Below are 18,612 nucleotides of genomic sequence, written 5' to 3'. Positions count from 1 at the left end.
TAGGGTAGGGCTCATACCTAGCAACGGGGAAGTATGGTGGGGAAGGGAAAGGCTGATGCTGGGAATCAGATAAATTGCATTGCTCTGATTATATTGCAAGATCCTATCACGTGTTGAGATATTTGCCATTATAGTGGCCTTATGTCTGGTCAAGTTTAAGATATGGGATGATGTAATTATATATTAAAATGTTTTTTTTTCCATTAGATATGTATGTGGTTTATGTTGATGCAGGTCAGCAGTTAGGCAGGCTTAGAAACCCATCAAGTGCATTCTAAGGCATTAGTTTGTAGTATTCTAAGAAACACTATTCAAACCTATATACATAGTGCCCACCCATATTAGCTCTGGGCCCACCCAAAATGTCAGGTCTGGCTACGTCACTGTTGAAGACAAAGCAAGTCAATAAGAAAGTCTATAAGACACTGGGAACAGAGAGCATGTGCTCAGAAAGGTAAAATTATGTATCATACCTGATAATTTCCTTTCCATTAATCATAGCTGATCAATCCATAGACTGGTGGGTTGTGTCCATCTACCAGCAGGTGGAGATAGAGAGCAATCCTTTTGCCTCCCTATATGTGGTCATGTGCTGCCGGAAACTCCTCAGTATGTCGATATCAAAGCTCCATCCGCAGGACTCAGAACTTAGAGAATTACACCCACAAAGGGACACTCTGCCCAGCTCACCACCGCCGAAATGGGGGAGGAGAATTAACCCAGCTCATCCCCACACAAGTGGGGGAGGGGAATCCGTCCAGCTCATCCCCGCGGAGCGGGGGAGGGACACCACCCCGCCGATGCGGGGGGATCTGGCTTATCCTGCAACCGCAACTGCGGGAGGAGCTGACTGACCCTAACACCGCCGAAGCGGGAGGGGTACAAAGCTGCCCTACAGCCGCACGAAGCGGGAGGGAGCGCCGGCAGAATTTAGGTCTCAATCCAGCCCCGTAAAACGGAGGGGAGAGGAATGCAGCAGCTCACTGTAACACAAACTCGTCTCAACTCTTGAAGAATCCAATTGAAAAAACTTGAACACGAAGTCCTCCTGAACAGGAACTGAAGACTAAACTTGAACCTGAAATGCAACCAGAATATAAACAGTACAGATATCTGGGAGGGGCTATGGATTGATCAGCTATGATTAATGGAAAGAAAATTATCAGGTATGATACATAATTTTACCTTCCATATCATCATGCTGATCAATCCATAGACTGGTGGGATGTACCGAAGCAGTACTCACCCAGGGCAGGACATAGAAATCCCTGACCGCAACACTGAAGCTCCAAACCGGGCCTCCGCCCGAGCAGCCACAGTCAAGCGGTAATGCCTGGAGAAGGTATGGGCCGATGCCCAAGTTGCTACCTTGCAAATCTCTTCCAAGGAGACGGATCCGGCCTCTGCCAACGAGGCCGCCTGAGCTCTAGTGGAGTGAGCCTTCAGCTGGATAGGCAGCACCTTCCCCGCGGCCACATAAGCCGCTGCAATGGCTTCCTTGACCCATCTTGCCACTGTAGGCTTAGCAGCTTGCAGACCCTTACGAGAACCTGCAAACAGGACAAACAGATGATCCGACTTCCGGAAATCATTGGTCACTTCCAAGTATCTGATGATGACTCGTCTCACATCTAGATATTTGAGAGCAGAGTATTCCTCTGGGTAGTCCTCCCTACGAAAGGATGGGAGACAGAGCTGCTGATTCACATGGAAGCGAGAAACAATCTTGGGCAGGAAGGAAGGCACTGTGCGAATAGACACTCCTGCCTCAATGAACTGCAGAAAAGGCTCGCGACATGAGAGCGCCTGGAGCTCGGAAACTCTTCTGGCTGAAGTGATAGCCACCAAAAAGAGTGGTCTTTCAGAGATGCCCTCGACAAGGGTTCAAAAGGCGGCTTCTGCAAGGCTCTTAGCACCAGGTTGAGATTCCATGCAGGCACCACTGAGTGCAGAGGAGGGCGCAGGTGATTAACTCTCTTGAGAAAACGCACCACATCTGGCTGCGAAGCCAGGGAAGCACCCTTCAGGCGGCCCCTGAAGCAAGCCAGAGCCGCTACCTGGACTTTAAGGGCGACAGGCCTTTCTCCAGACCTTCTTGCAGGAACGCCAACACTGAAGAAATTGGAGCAGTGAAGGGAGAAAGTGAGCCTGCTTCACACCACGATGCAAAGGTACGCCAAACCCTGGCGTAAGCAGTAGAAGTAGAGCGCTTCCTCGCTCTCAGCATAGTGGCGATGACCTTGTCTGAGAAGCCCTTCTTCCTCAGATGCTGCCGCTCAATAGCCAGGCCGTAAGACCAAAGGGGGAGGGATCCTCCATCACCACGGGACCCTGATGCAACAGTCCCTGCTCCACTGGCAGTCGCAGAGGGTCGTCCACTGAGAGCCTGATCAAGTCCGCATACCAGGGACGTCTGGGCCAGTCCGGACCCACCAGGATTATCCAGCCCGGATGCTTTGCCACCCGGTCTAGTACCCTGCCCAACATGGGCCAGGGCGGAAACACATAGAGAAGCTCTTGTGTCGGCCACTGTTGGAGAAGAGCATCTACTCCCAGAGATCGAGGGTCCCGTCTTCTGCTGAAAAAGCGCGGCACTTGGCAATTGGCCGATGACGCCGTCAGATCTAGGCTCGGCTGGCCCCAGCGCTTCGTGATTTCCAAGAACGCCTGAGCTGATAACTGCCACTCTCCGGGATCCAAGGTATGGCGACTGAGAAAGTCCGCCTTGACATTCATGACTCCGGCAATGTGGGCCGCCGACAGCTGTTCCAGGTTCGCTTCCGCCCACTGGCATAGATTCATGGCCTCCTTGGCTAGAGGGGCGCTCTTGGTACCTCCCTGGCGGTTGACATAGGCCACAGCCGTGGCATTGTCCGACAGGACCCGTACTGGCTTCAACGCCAGTACCGGGAGGAACTCCAAAAGCCCCAACCGAATGGCTCTGAGTTCGAGGAGGTTGATAGACCACTTTGCCTCTGCAGGAGACCAGAGCCCCTGCGCTGTTCTTCCCAAGCAGTGGGCTCCCCAGCCCGTCAAAGAGGCATCCGTCGTGACGACAATCCATTCCAGGGTCACAAGAGGCATTCCTGCAGACAACTTGTCTGTCTTCAGCCACCAGCTCAGTGCCTTGCGCACTGCTGGGTCCAAGGGAAGGCGCACAGCATAATCCTCCGACACTGGAGTCCAGCGCTGCAGCAGAGAGTGTTCTAGTGGTCTCATATGAGCCCTGGCCCAGGGCACTACTTCTATCGTGGCCGTCATAGAGCCCAACAGCTGCACATAGTCCCAAGCCCGAAGAGAAGAGGCTACTAGGAACTGGTCCACCTGAGCCTGAAGTTTGACAATCCGATTGTCCGGCAGGAACACTCTGCCCACTTGGGTGTCGAATCGAACTCCCAGATACTCCAGGGACTGAGTCTGGCGCAGCTGGCTTTTCTCCCAGTTGATGATCCACCCCAGGGAGCTCAAAAGAGCAACCACCCAGTCCACAGCTTTGCCGCACTCTGCATAAGAGGGGGCTCGGATCAACCAGTCGTCCAGATAAGGATGGACTTGTACTCCTTCCTTTCTCAGGAAGGCCGCGATGACCACCATTACTTTGGAGAAGGTCCATGGAGCAGTAGCCAACCCGAACGGGAGGGCTCTGAACTGGAAGTGTCGGCCCAGGACTGCAAAACGCAGAAAGCGTTGATGAGGAGGCCAGATGGGAATATGCAAGTATGCTTCCTTGATGTCCAAGGATGCCAGGAACTCCCCTGCCTTCACTGCCGCTATAACAGAGCGGAGAGTCTCCATGTGAAAGTGCCGAACTTTCAAGGCCCGATTGACCCCTTTGAGGTCAAGGATAGGCCATACAGAACCTCCTTTCTTTGGTACCACAAAGTAAATGGAGTAACGTCCCTTGCCAAGCTGATTTTGTGGCACCGGAACGACCGCACCCAGGCGGATCAGATTGTCCAAAGTCTGCTGCACTGCCACAGCTTTGACCGGAGACTTGCAGGGAGAGAGTACAAACCCGTCTCTTAAGGGTCGGCAGAACTCTAGCTTGTAGCCATCTCTGATGACTTCCAGCACCCAAGCGTCTGAAGTTACCCTGGTCCACTCGCCCAGAAACGAGGACAGGCGTCCTCCAATCTGCACTGGGCCATGGACCAGGGCCCCGTCATTGGGTACGAGACCCTGGGGGAGGACCGGAGGGCACACCTCCGGGACGGCGGTCTCTGCGAAAGGAATGCTGCTTGGGGGAGAAGTTCCTTTTGAAGGAAGAGGGGGCAGAGGAGCCCGACTTGCCCGGGCGGTACCGACGGGCTTCCTGAAACCGTCCTCTGGAGTTACCGGGGCGAGCACTGGCCCGAGCCCTGACCTCTGGTAACCTCTTGCCCTTAGACGTGCCGAGATCGGTCACAATTTTGTCCAGCTCGACCCCAAAGAGCAGCTTGCCTTTAAAAGGCAACTTAGCCAGGCGGGACTTAGAGGCGTGGTCAGCAGACCGATGCTTCAGCCAAAGCCACCGCCGCGCAGAGACTGTCTAAGCCATCCTTTAGCTGAGGCTCTCAAGACATCATACAGTAAGTCTGCCAAATAAGCCAAGCCCGATTCCAGGGCCGGCCAATCAGCCCTCAAGGAAGGATCCGAGGGGGAAGCCCACTGCACAATCGTCAGGCACGCCCTGGCCACATAGGAGCCGCAAACTGAGGCCTGCAAACTTAAAGCAGCCACCTCGAAGGACGATCTCAAGGCCGCCTCCAATCTTCTGTCTTGGGCGTCCTTTAGGGCCGTGCCACCTTCCACCGGCAACGCCGTTTTCTTAGTCACCGCAGTGATTAAAGAATCCACGGTAGGCCAAAGAAAGGCCTCCCGTTCACTGTCAGGCAGAGGATAGAGGCGGGACATAGCCCTAGCCACTTTGAGGCTCGCTTCCGGGACATCCCATTGAGCCGAAATCAAGGTGTGCATGGCATCATGCACGTGGAAGGTTCTAGGCGGGCGCTTCATCCCCAGCATAATGGCGGAGCCAACAGGGGCTGAGGGAGAGACGTCCTCCGGAGAGGAAATCTTCAAAATGCTCATGGCCTGCACTAACAGGTTGGGCAAGTCCTCTGCGCGAAAGATCCGCGCTGCAGAGGGGTCATCCGCTCCATCCGAGCGGGAATCCGTCTCCTCCAAGGAATCCCCAAAGGACTGTTGGGGGAACTCAGATACGCTGCCCTCATCTATATCAGAGGAGACAGAGTCCTCTAAGGCCTGGAAATCCACCCGAGGGCGTTTACTTCCGGGGGCCTCAACCCCTTTATCGGACAAGGGAGCAGGGGCAGCGTTTTGCATAAGGAAGGCCTGATGCAGCAGCAAAATGAACTCGGGGGAGAAACCCCCCAGACTGTGCACTTCAGCAGCCTGGGCCACAGCCCTAGCCGCACCCTCAACCGGCGCTCGCAAGAGCGGGGGAGAAACATGCTGCACATCCAAAATGGCGTCCGGCGCGACACTCCGCGAAGGAGCCGCGCGGGAAGAACGGCGCTTAACTTTGGCCGCTTTTTTGCCGTCGCCCAAAGCAAGGGCGGCCATAGCATTAACGTCTCCCACCTCAAGGGCGGCCCAAGAAGAAGCCGTCCGAGCACAGTGGCCGGCCAAGATGGCGGAGGCGAGCAGCGGGGGATGGGCGTTTATGGCGGGAAAAACCGCCGCACCGGAAGAACCGGGACACTGACCGGCCTCCAAACTGACACCCAACAAGGGCGAATCAGACTTTAAGACCCCCGCATCCCCGCTAGAAGCGCACACGCTGTCCGGAGAGCGATTCTTTGCGCCCTCGCCCTCCGACGCCATAGGCCACGTGGAGATCGATCGGGGAACCCCCTGCCCGCTACAAAAAGGTAAAAATGACCTGCTTCTCGCTCCAAGCTGTAACGAACTGGTGTCCCAGTGAGTAGCTGCAATAAACGTTTAAATAAACGTTGAAATAAACGCCCTTAAGGATGTCCAAAATTTTTTTTTTTTTTTTTTTAACGGAGCCAGCGGGAGGGGGGAGAAAAGGAGGGACCTGGCACCACCAGGTTTGTACTTGCTCAAGAAGAGCCCTCAACCCCAGGTACTCAACAAAACCTAAAAATTAGGCTTGGAGACCTAGCCAGAGCTGCTGCTGTGTGTGACCACCACCTGCTGAGATAGAGAACATACTGGGGAGTTTCCGGCAGCACATGACCACATATAGGGAGGCAAAAGGATTGCTCTCTATCTCCACCTGCTGGTAGATGGACACAACCCACCAGTCTATGGATTGATCAGCATGATGATATGGAAGGGCCAATTACATAAGAAACAAAAAAATATAGGAACTGGTTGTTCACAATACCACAGTACTTAGTGTAAACAAACAATATAATCTGCTTACATTTAAATGGGGGCAGCACCCAAATTACATAGATATGATGCTGTTCATATAATACAGTGAAACATCTTAATACAAGTGCAGTTGAGATATATAGACAGGACAACATGGGTGATACAAAGTAATTGGGATAAATAGATGGGATAAATTAAATACACATTTATTTTTTCAACATTTGTGTCTTGCCATTTTATTTTTCTCATTGTGTTGGTCCTGGTCTCAGGTTTCTGTTTCCTCTGTCTTCCTTTAACTATCTTTCTAGGATCTCCTATCCATTTCTCATTTTTACCCTTTCATCCTGTCTTCTTTACTTCCTCCCCTACATTCATCTCTTGACAGTGATCTTTTTCTCTGTTTCTGTCCACTCAGATGTCAGTCCTTCTTACTATGCATTCTTCCTTCTTTTTCTGAATCTTACCTACAGCTTTCCATTTCTATCCCTCGCCTTGGCCCTCCCATTTCCCTTTCTTTTATTCCTCAGTCTTTTATTAACTCTCTCCCTTTTATGTTTCATCTTCTCTCTACTCTCCCCCTTCCATCCAGCCTCTTTTCTCCCTCTCCCCCATCCAGCATTGCCCCTCTGTCTCCCTACTCCTTGTGTCCAGCCTCTCCCTTCTTTCTCCATACTTCACCTCCCATACCTACCATCTCTCCTCTTTCCCTACGTCCTTGCTGAGTCCAGCATCTTCCCTCTATCTCCATCCCTCCTGTGTCTAGCATCTTCCCCTTTTTCCTATTCCCTCTCCATGCCCAGCAAGCTTCCTTGCCATCCTGTTTTCACCCCAGTGTCTCCCCACTTTGTCAGCCTCCCTTTCCCCATCCCCAAGCCAGCATATCCTCTCTTTTTCTACTCCCCTTGTGTCCAGCATCTTCCCTCTGTATTTCTACTCCCCCATGTCTATCCCTATCCTTTTCAAATTGCTTTTGATAGTTATTAAGCAGCGATGAGACATATTTTAGGATGAGTAGATTGGTTCAGTAGAGAGCATAAGGATGGATGACTGGATCATGAAATGTTCTGTTGTATTGTTTCTGTCCTCTCACATAATGGAGTTCCATGTCTTGTGCCCTTTTTAATGTTTTTAGCTATTTTTGTTTATGTAAACCACTTAGGTTGCATACAACTTTAGCAGTAAATCAGGTGAAATAAACGGTCTCCTTTGTCAACCTAATCCCCCCAGCATCTCCCCCTTTTGTGTTCTCAGCCTTCCTTTCCCCACCTCCAAGCCAGCATATCTTCTCTGTCACACTAGGCCAATCCCCAGCGTTCCCCCTTTGTGTCCCTACCTTAGCCTTCCTTTCTCCACTCGAGCCAGCATATGTCCTGGAACCTTCTTTCCACCCTATCCTTCTTTTCACCACCTCTGAACCAACATTTCCCTTCTGTAACCCTATTTCCCATCCGGTGTCCACCCCCCAAAACCACCATATCTCACAGGACCTGCAGCAACAAAAAACGAAAAGTATTTTTTTAAATGGCATAACAGCATAGGACTGCTCTCCTAACCGATGTTGTTCATGACTCTGCTAGTCCCGTCCCTTAGAAATGAAAAGCCAATGTTAGACGGGACAGGACCAGCAGAGTCATCAGCAGTGCAGACTAGAGAGCAGTTCTATACCCTTATTCTGGTGTTTTGGGTTTTTTTTTTACCGCTACAGGTCCCGGGAAGTGGGAGCAAACTGGAGGGGAGTGGGGGAGAAACATACTGGCTGGGGGGACAACTCCGAGTAAAATTGGCAGGTAGGATAAATAGCAATACTGATTGTCAGTTTGACTTGGAGTTGGGAGGGATAGTCATGGTTGGGGCTAGGGAGGCTTAGCCTCCTCAAGACTCTTATATTTTTTCAGTCTGAGTTCTACTTAGCTCTAATTAAGGTTTCTGTTCTTAGGTGTTTATAAATTGTAAAGTCAATGTTCAAAACTACTTTCTAGATAGCAGCACTTGGACCACAATATTATAGCTGACTAGGATATTCAGAGGCACTATCCAGATAGTGCCTCTAAATTTCCCTACACACTGCCTTGGTATTATCTGGATCAGGAGGGGTGGTCCCTTTGGGGCCTTGGACCCCCCCCCCCAGTTTAGACTCAGGCCCCCTTCAAAAATTGCAGCACCAGATTCATGGCTGGCGTGGATGCTTAGGTCCTGCCAGCCAAAGAAGAATTGTGGCCTGAGCCCCTACCCATGCAGTCCAAGCAGCAGGAAGCTGGCAGGGTGCTTCAGCCACTGATGCTGGTACTTCTGCACATGTTCAGTTCATGCATTTGAACTGAGCATGTGAGGAAGAGCTGGCGTAGAAGGCTGGAGCATTCTTCCGGCTTTCTCATTGCTTCTACACCACAGGCGGGGGCTCTGGCAGAGAATCTCCAGCTGGTGGGTCTTGAGCAGTCCTGCCAGCAAAGGTATGATTCTTTAGTCAAGGAGGGGAACTGAGAAGAAATGCTTGGCCCCCTGGCCACCCCTCAAAGCAAGTTCTGGTTACACCCCTGATCTGGGTAGTGCCATGTTAGAGCCTAGATGGAGTCAGGTTGGTCTCTGAACTTATCCAGTGGGGGTGGATATTCGGCCCTTATCCGGAAATTTGACAGCCTATTTGCTGCCCTGAGTTGTTTCATATTTATTTAATATACCGCAGATAGTTATCTAGATAAGTTCTCCAGATAGCAGACTGAATATCTCTCCTACCCAGATAACCTTTGGTACTGACTGCATTATCTGGATATTCAGCACCAGCCACTATCCAGATAATAGTGCTGCAGCTCCAAATATTTTTTGACCGACATGTCTGGTATTGAAAAATAAAAAAAACACTGACTGCAACAGCTGAATATTAACCTGTACAAATTTGGGCTTTTATTTTACAGCTAATTAGAGCTTACTTGAGGATAAAAGCATTTATGGTTATTAAGTTTTTTTGTGCCCCAGGTACTATAGCTGGGTACCTTTTTCAGTACATTCAGATATGAATGTTCATATCACTGAGGTGCAGTCATGCCAGAAAATGCATAAATACTGAGTGGAGGATTCAAGACGTCAGGAGATGGGCAAAAGAGTGTTAAAGGAAGTGGTGCTTCTCCAGTGTTTATCTAATAAACATCTATTTTTTTTAATAAGTATTAACAATAGTTCAAGAAATCTCTTGACATGCAAAAATGGAACAGATTGAACATCATTTTCAATTAAAATCAAATATAAGGTAATACATTTTTATCTCATCCATTTCAAGTCCACAATATTGGAGAGGAGACAAGGTACAATTTCATGAAATAATTTTTCACTAAATTAGCTTAGGTAATAGAAGAGACACATAATATGCCTGACAAATCCATTACGGTGTAAATGTAGATAATGCTGCTAGTTGTTGATTAGGGGTAGCAACCATCTTGGAATCTAGAAAAGTACTCAGCTGAATTGAATCATAAAACATATATTTGTCTTGTCTTAAACGTCGGTGAGCCCTTAGGTCCCGCAAGGCCCCGAAGGACCTCAAAGGACAGCCGTGCAACCCCAAATCTTCACCCGCGGTGGCCACCGTTCACCAGGGGTTGAGCCCCCAGCTGCAGGTGGCCAGCAGGACTGCTGGAACCGCGGGGTTGACAGACTGGCCTGGCTAGAGTCGGGAATAACGGGCAATCAGCAACCAGCAGTCAGGCACAGGGCAACTCCCTGGCCGGCAAGCAAACAGTAGTTAAGTATAGGCACAGTCTCTGGATAGGCGGCTAGCATAGGCGGCTAGCAATCCGTATCTGAGTATCAGCACAGTCTCTGGATAAACGGCTAGCATAGGCGGCTAGCTACTACTACTACTACTACTACTATTTAGCATTTCTATAGCGCTACAAGGCATATGCAGCGCTGCAATCCGTATCTAAGTATTAGCACAGTCTTTGGATAGGCGGCTAGCAAAGGCGGCTAGCAATCCGTATCTGAGCAGCAGCACAGTCTCTGGATAAATCCACCAAGACGCTCCACGGACCCACTGCACAGGCTTCGGGAACAGAACCTGAAGCGCCGATGTCCGCTAGCTCCCGGGTTTAACTATCGCGCCACCCCGCCCCCGTGGGCGGACCCCACCAATCCGGCCCGGGGAGTCGGCAGAGCCCCTCGGATTGGCTCTGCCCGATGTCCCAGGCGGCGTCACCCCCTGGTCCTCCAATACGGTGCAGGTAGGCGGAGCTCCCGAGCCCCCTGGCTACGGAGCGAAGAGGACATCGGACCCCGCGTCCCAGCGCCGCCATCTTGGGCGGCACGAAGCTCGTTCTGGCCTCCTCCACTCGAGAGACCGGCGGTCGCCGTCGCCGGCTGTCGGTCCCAGCCTGACCCGCCAGTCTCGCAGCAGCGCCGGCCCCCATGCAGGGACCCTTCGGCCGTCCTCCCGCGCCGCGGAGGCTGCTGGCTCCCGTTCCCCGCCGTGGGAGAGCAGGTAGGCGCGTGGAACGCAACAGTATCTCCCCCGGATGCCCCCTCTCCCCCGGGGCCAGGTTTAAGAGGAAAACGGGCATGGAAAGCTCTTACCAAGTCCGGAGCATGTACGTTGGTAGCGGGTTCCCAGGAGTTGTCCTCGGACCCGAAATGCTTCCACGATAGCAAATAGTACAGCTTCCCCCACCGCCTCTTGGAGTCCAGAATGTCTTCGACTTCATATTCCGGATCGGGATCCGCCTCTGGAACTACCGTCTCCTGACTTTGTGGATGCCAACGGGAGCCCCGGAAACTCTTCAACAAGGAAATATGGAAGGCATTATGCACCCGTGGAGTACTAGGTAGCCGCAACCGGTACGTCACTGCTCCAATCCGAGATTGGATAGCAAACAGCCCAATGTACCGTGGTCCCAACCTCCGCGAGGGTATTCGGAGCCTTAAGTATTTTGTGCTGAGCCATACTTTTTGCCCCGGCTGTAACACCGGGGCGGGTCTCCGGTGGCGATCAGCAAAGGACTTATACTTGGCGGCCATTCGTTGCAGTTGTTCTCGGGTCAACTCCCAGACCTTCCGCAGGTCAGTTAAGGTTTGAGGAACCATGGGCGTAGGAGAGTCAGAAGGGAAAGGTGATGGAAGCCGTGGATGTAGTCCATATACCAAGAAGAAAGGAGATCGTCCAGAGGCGTAATGGTCACTGTGGTTATAGGCAAACTCAGCCCAAGGAAGAAGAGATGACCAGTTATCTTGCCGCTTGTTGACAAAGGCCCGCAAGAACCCTTTCAAGGTTTGGTTAATACGCTCTACCATACCGTTGGTCTGAGGGTGGTAGGCCGAGGAGAAGTGGTTCTCCACCCCCAGAGCTGAACACAAGGCTCTCCAGAATCGGGAAGTGAACTTAGTTCCACGATCGCTGATGATTCTGGTCGGCAGCCCATGGAGCCGGAAGACATGTTGAATGAACTGTCGGGCTAGGGATGCCGCTGAGGGCAGTCCCGGCAGGGGAACAAAATGGGTCATTCGGGAGAAGCGGTCCACCACTACCCAGATCACGGTATGTCCCTGGGAGCGGGGAAGGTCCGTGATGAAGTCCATAGACACCTCCCTCCAGGGAGTAGTAGGAACGGGTAGCGGTTGCAGGTTTCCCCAAGGCCGCCCAACCACCGACTTAGCTCGGGCGCAGACAGGGCACGTAGTGACAAACTGGAGAATATCTCGCCTCATCTGAGGCCACTGATACTGTCGAGAAATCAGACGAAGGGTCTTTTGGAACCCAAAATGTCCGGCCCATATGGAGGAATGTCCCCACTGCATTACCCTTCCCCGATCCTGAGGAGGCACTAACTTCTTCACCGGGGCGACCCCCCCCCCCGGGACCGCACTGATGCAGTTAGGATCTAGCATGGGATGAAGCTCCTCAATCACCTCCGGCGCGTCAAAAGCTCTAGAGAGGGAATCTGCCGGAGTATTTTGAGCCGCAGCCCGAAACACGAGTTGAAAATGAAATCTTGCAAAAAATAGTGACCAACGGGCTTGTCGAGGATTTAGCCGTTGGGCTTCTTGGAGATACAAAAGATTCTTGTGGTCAGTAATCACTGTAAACCGGTGCTCCGCTCCCTCCAGCAAATGTCTCCATTCTTGCAGGGCTAACTTCAGGGCTAGAAGTTCTCTGTCCCCCACCGTATAATTACGTTCCGCAGGGGAGAACTTGCGGGAGAAGAAGAAGCAAGGTTGGCGCCGGCCCTTGGCGTTAACTTGAGAAAGGACGGCCCAATGCGGAAGCATCCACTTCCACGACAAATGGTTTGTTAGGGTCCGGGGCCAACAAGATAGAGGCAGCTTCAAACGCTTCCTTTAATTGACTGAAGGCGGCCTGTTCCTCCGGTGGCCAGTTCCGGACGTCCGCATGTCTCCTGGTGAGTGCTGTCAGCGGCGCTGTCAATTGCGAATAATGAGGAATAAACTGTCGGTAGTAATTCGCAAACCCCAAGAACCGCTGTAGCGCTCTCAGTCCCTGAGGTTGTGGCCATTCCCGGATAGCACGGAGTTTATCGGGATCCATCCGCAACCCCCCTGGTAGCAGAATATGTCCCAGGAAAGGCAAGGATTGCTGGTGAAACGAGCACTTGCTGAGTTTGGCAAACAAGCGGAATTGCCGTAGGCGCTGCAGCACCGAACGAACGTGGATCACATGTTCCCTGGGATCCTTGGAGAAAATCAAGATGTCATCTAAGTAGACAATCACTGTGGAATACAACAAGTCCTCAAGCGCGAAGTTGATAAATCTTTGAAACACTGCGGGAGCGTTACATAAGCCAAAGGGCATTACTAGATATTCAAAATGTCCCTCATGAGTATTAAAGGCAGTTTTCCACTCGTCCCCCTCCCGGATGCGGACCAAGTTGTAGGCCCCACGAAGATCCAACTTGGTGAAGATCTGAGCTCCCTGCAATCGGTCAAACAGTTCTGGAATGAGAGGCAGGGGGTATCGATCCTTTATAGTGATGGCATTTAGACCCCGATAATCCACGCATGGTCTCAACGAGCCATCTTTCTTGGTTACAAAAAAGAATCCGGCCCCAGCAGGGGACATGGAGGGACGAATGAACCCCTTCTGGAGGTTCTCCCGAATATAGGCTTGCATTACTTTTGATTCCTCCCGGGATAGTGTATAAAGACGGCCCCGGGGCGGCATGGCGTCAGCCATCAACTTAATAGCACAATCAAAAGATCGATGAGGTGGTAGGACATCAGCTTCCACGGGACTAAATACATCCGCAAAATCCCGGTATTCCACCGGCAGTGTAGCGTGACAAACTGGCACAGTTCTAGGGGTGGCTACCACTGCGGGACAACTGGATTTCCGGCCCTTCAAACAGGTTTCCGTGCAGGCGTCACCCCATGATCGGATCGTCCCCAGGGTCCAGTCTATGACCGGGGTATGGCGCCGTAGCCAGGGCAATCCCAGCACCACCGGATGAATGGTACAGGATAATATCAAAAACTGGGCCTCCTCACCGTGATCCTCCCCTACCTGAAGTTCCAAAAACGGGGTCACCTCCGTGATAGGCTGAGGCAATGCCGTACCTTGAATGGATGTTACTTGCAGTGCAGGCCGATAGGGTAATGTGGGCCAACTCATCTGCTGCAGAAGTTCCAGACAAATGAAGTTCCCCCCCCGCCCCGGAGTCCAAGAGAGCACGGGTATGAATCATCGTCTCTTGCCACCGCAGCGTTACCGGCAGAGTCACCAGCTGATCCGGTAGGGGAGCGGAGTGCCCCAAGACCCCTCCCCTCAGGGTGCCTTGGGGGTAGCGTTTCCCGCCCGTGCAGGGCAAAAGCGGACGAAATGTCCGGCCTCACCGCAATATAGGCAAAGTCCGCCCCACAGGCGTTGCTTCTTCTCCCAAGGGGACACTTGTTGGCGACCGATCACCATCGGTTCCTCGCCCGTCTCCCTAGGCTCCCGAGGACCACGGCGGGGGGACAGCCCTTTGCCAGTCTGAGACGCACCTCGAGACCACCTCCGCCGGTCTGCTCGAGCTCTCGCTCTCTCCTGAAAACGGGTATCCACGTGGACACAGAGCGAGATTAGGGCGTCCAGCTGCCCTGGGACCTCCCTTCCCGCCAGCTCGTCCTTAATTCGCTCCTGAAGTCCCTCCAGGAAGATGGCAGATAATGACTCTTGATTCCAACGCAACTCAGTTGCGAGAGTCCTAAATCGAATGGCATAGTCCGCCACGGTCCCTTCGCCCTGTTGAATTCACAGTAGCTCGGACGCCACGGAAGACGGCCTTCCTGGGAGATCAAACACCATGCGGAAGCGGCGCTGAAACTCTGCGTAGTCATCCAGGAGCGGATCCTGTTGTTCCACGAACGGGGACGCCCATGCCAGGGCTCGTCCCGTACATAAGGAAATCACATAGCACACTTTAGTCTGGTCAGAAGAAAAAGCCTCCGGTTGCATTCGAAAGGCTAGGTTGCACTGATTAAGGAAACCCCGGCATCCTCCGGGGACGCCGTCAAAACGTGCAGGCTTCGGGAACCGAGGTCCCGAAAGGGACCCTCCAGGACGGGGAGCCGCTGCGGCCCCTTGGACTGCAGCGGCCTGGTTCTGTACCTGGACCGAAGCAAGCTGAGAGCACACGTTCTGGAGTGCCCCTGACAGGGCATTCAGCTGTTCCTGCTGCTGCTGAAGAACTTTAGCCAGGTCCCGCAGATCAGGTTGTGTAGGCGAGCTCATGGCTTCAGGTTCCTGTCTTGTCTTAAACGTCGGTGAACCCTTAGGTCCCGCAAGGCCCCGAAGGACCTCAAAGGACAGCCGTGCAACCCCAAATCTTCACCCACGGCGGCCACCGTTCACCAGGGGTTGAGCCCCCAGCTGCAGGCGGCCAGCAGGACTGCTGGAACCGCGGGGTTGACGGACTGGCCTGGCTAGAGTCGGGAATAACGGGCAATCAGCAACCAGCAGTCAGGCACAGGGCAACTCCCTGGCCGGCGAGCAAACAGTAGTTAAGTATAGGCACAGTCTCTGGATAGGCGGCTAGCAATCCGTATCTGAGTATCAGCACAGTCTCTGGATAAACGGCTAGCATAGGCGGCTAGCAATCCGTATCTGAGTATCAGCACAGTCTCTGGATAAACGGCTAGCATAGGCGGCTAGCAATCCGTATCTAAGTATTAGCACAGACTTTGGATAGGCGGCTAGCAAAGGCGGCTAGCAATCCGTATCTGAGCAGCAGCACAGTCTCTGGATAAATCCACCAAGACGCTCCACGGACCCACTGCACAGGCTTCGGGAACAGAACCTGAAGCGCCGATGTCCGCTAGCTCCCGGGTTTAACTATCGCGCCACCCCGCCCCCGTGGGCGGACCCCACCAATCCGGCCCGGGGAGTCGGCAGAGCCCCTCGGATTGGCTCTGCCCGATGTCCCAGGCGGCGTCACCCCTGGTCCTCCAATACGGTGCAGGTAGGCGGAGCTCCCGAGCCCCCTGGCTACGGAGCGAAGAGGACGTCGGGCCCCGCGTCCCAGCGCCGCCATCTTGGGCGGCGCGAAGCTCGTTCTGGCCTCCTCCACTCGAGAGACCGGCGGTCGCCGTCGCCGGCCGTCGGTCCCAGCCTGACCCGCCAGTCTCGCGGCAGCGCCGGCCCCCATGCAGGGACCCTTCGGCCGTCCTCCCGCGCCGCGGAGGCCGCTGGCTCCCGTTCCCCGCCGCGGGAGAGCAGGTAGGCGCGTGGAACGCGACAATATTTAACTGAATAATTTTTAACACACATTTGCATGGAAAATTTAACCAAATAAATCTCCCAACTGTAGGACCCTAGGACAGAGCTTAGAAATGCTTGACATCTCTTTTGTGTTACTCTAGCAATGTCAGGAAATACTCTAATTTTACTGTTCATAAAGAGTTCATCTGTATGACAAAAAAATTGTTTAAGCATCCAATCCCGATCAGGTTCCAAAACAAAAGAGACAATTAATGTAGCTGGTGTCCCCTTCTCATCTTCTTGAATTATTTGTGTTAAATTCAATATGTCAAATGAAACTTCTGCTCCTTGTTCAAATTGGTCCAATCTTTTTTTTTGTTTCTCCTTCTTATATGGTGGTAAATAGTAAATTTTTTACACAGATGGATAAGCTTGTTCAGGAATTTTTAAAATTTCTGACAAATATTTCTTAAACGTTATTAATGGAGCCAATATAGTTTTCTCAATATTACTTGTTCTTGTTTCTAAGTTTGCAATCTTTTCCAAAGGTAGTTTGGGACACCAGAAGCAATTTCTGGGAAAAGGAATTTTCTAGCCCCACAAAGGCCTCCCATATTGAATCAAGAGTTATAATTGCAGGTTTTACAGGCTGTTAGCTCAAATACATTTCCTTCAGGTGGTTGTTCCCCTCCTGTTACAGTTGTCTGCCAAAATGCTGGCTCTCTCCATTATCTTCTCTCCGACAATGATATTCGACGATTCTAGGCTGGCAACCAACCCCTCTGCAGGAAGTACTCCTAGGTCGAAGACACTGGGTGTTTCCTGCCCCTGATGCCGTCCCCACGCCGGCATTGTCGGAGGCCTCCGTTCTTCGGGGCTGAAAGTGGTCTCTGCTTCAGGCTGGGGGAGGGAGGAACCTCCTGTCGCCCCTGCCAGCAACGAGGAACTTGACCCCAAACTTCCTCCAGGCATAGCAAAGCGGTCCATCGGACCCGAAGATCTTGCAGCTGTGGAGGAGATCACACGCTGCTTGCCCCTCCGTTTAGGCATAAGTTCAGGTAATTAGGTTTGAGATAAATCGGGTAGAGAGCCACCTTACAGCGTTCTCTTCAAGACGCCATCTTGTCTTCACTTCCATAAACATCTATTTAAATATTTTGCATCATGTGTGTTTTATCAGTATTTATCAATTAAAACTTAAAATTGGAAGCTCTAGCTATAATACTTCCTTGATAACATCAAGTAAAATTCTATAATGTGGTATGATGCATATTATTCTCTGTCTTCTTGCAGTTCTAATGAACATTCTGCCGGTATGGTTTATAAACCACAGTATCTGGTACAGCTGGAAAGTTACCTGAGAAAGGAGCTTCAGTCTTTGGACCTAGCCCAGGAGAACACTCAGGAGCTGAGGCTGCAGGTTGGCTATCAGAAAATAAGAAGGGTTTATAGTAAAAAATTGCTGAGCAGCTAATTACCGTACTTAGTAAACAATTGCCAAGAGACAGCATTCACCTAGAATAGCAATTATCTGAGCTCTGTCTAGGGGTGGTAGGCACTATAGAACCAAACAGGATTCGTTATTCCAACTGCTAATATCCAATGAAGCAATGCCAACATGGAAAATATATGTAAATATGTATTTTTTATTATAATTATAATATAATAGCATATATTATAATTAGTGAAACAGCAAGCACACACACAAAATAATGGAGTATCTTAGATTTCAACTGGCCATCAATGGTCTATATTTGACATTTTGTTTATGGCTTTGTAAACCTTGTCTGCTGTTTATTTACTGTTAGCCACATTGAACTAGAGTATGTTCGGAATAATGTGGAGTATAAATTTCAAAATAAATAAATACAGTGCAATCCGCTTAAGTGCAAGGGTCTGGGAACAAAGAAATACATGCAGTTAACCGGAACATGCACTTAACCGTTGTGACCCAAAGAAGCTTGACATCTGATAAACATATGTACAGTACTGTTTATTATACTGTAACCAGGTGCCTCTCTTGTGCAGCCAGGGATAGAACAATCTCCTCTAACCACAGGCTCCCGGTACAATGAAGAAACAAATATCCACCAGTAACTTCAAACTCAAGGAATTTATTCCATGCAGGTTTCTAGTACACAGTTCCAACAGCAGCATTCACCTTCAATCCTAAGCACCTATAAGCCACCTGAAAGTGTGTGGCCAGTAGTCCCCTTTAAGCAGAAGGCTCTTAGCACATGTCAGGATTCAATATAGGCTACAGTCGGCTTCAGTCTAGGCTCTTTATCCAGTGCCCCATAACCATTAGTTCAATTCCAAACAGCAGCAGTCCATTCAATTCATCATCATAGTTAAATCACAAAGCAGCAGTTCTATTCTCTTCACCCTCATAATGAGCTCCATATTTTAGGGACTTCTCACACCCAAGAAATTCCCCCTGCAACAGCTTCACTAGTAAGGTCGATACTTTAGGGACTTCTTCTTACCCAAGGATTTTCAGCCTGCAAATACTTCCAAGACTTCAGTACTTTAGGGCCCTCCCAGCCCAAGGGTTTTCAGCCTGCAACTGCCTCTCAGACTTCAGTACTTTAGGG

General features: G+C 51.3%; 1 protein-coding gene across 1 annotated transcript in view; it reads left to right on the top strand.

Moving 5' to 3' along the window:
- Positions 1–18,612, top strand: part of TSNAXIP1 (translin associated factor X interacting protein 1) — a 1,164,230-nt gene that overhangs the window by 156,700 nt on the left and 988,918 nt on the right. The window contains exon 4 of the mRNA XM_030203665.1: positions 17,312–17,438. Within this exon, the coding sequence (XP_030059525.1) occupies positions 17,312–17,438 (127 nt within the window). The remainder of the gene's footprint in view (positions 1–17,311; positions 17,439–18,612) is intronic.

This window comes from Microcaecilia unicolor, chromosome 5 (genome assembly GCF_901765095.1).
Source record: "Microcaecilia unicolor chromosome 5, aMicUni1.1, whole genome shotgun sequence".
NCBI classification, from domain to species: domain Eukaryota; kingdom Metazoa; phylum Chordata; class Amphibia; order Gymnophiona; family Siphonopidae; genus Microcaecilia; species Microcaecilia unicolor.
The sequence above is the reverse complement of the archived record's forward strand: the minus strand, read 5'-3'. Positions and strand labels throughout refer to the sequence as shown.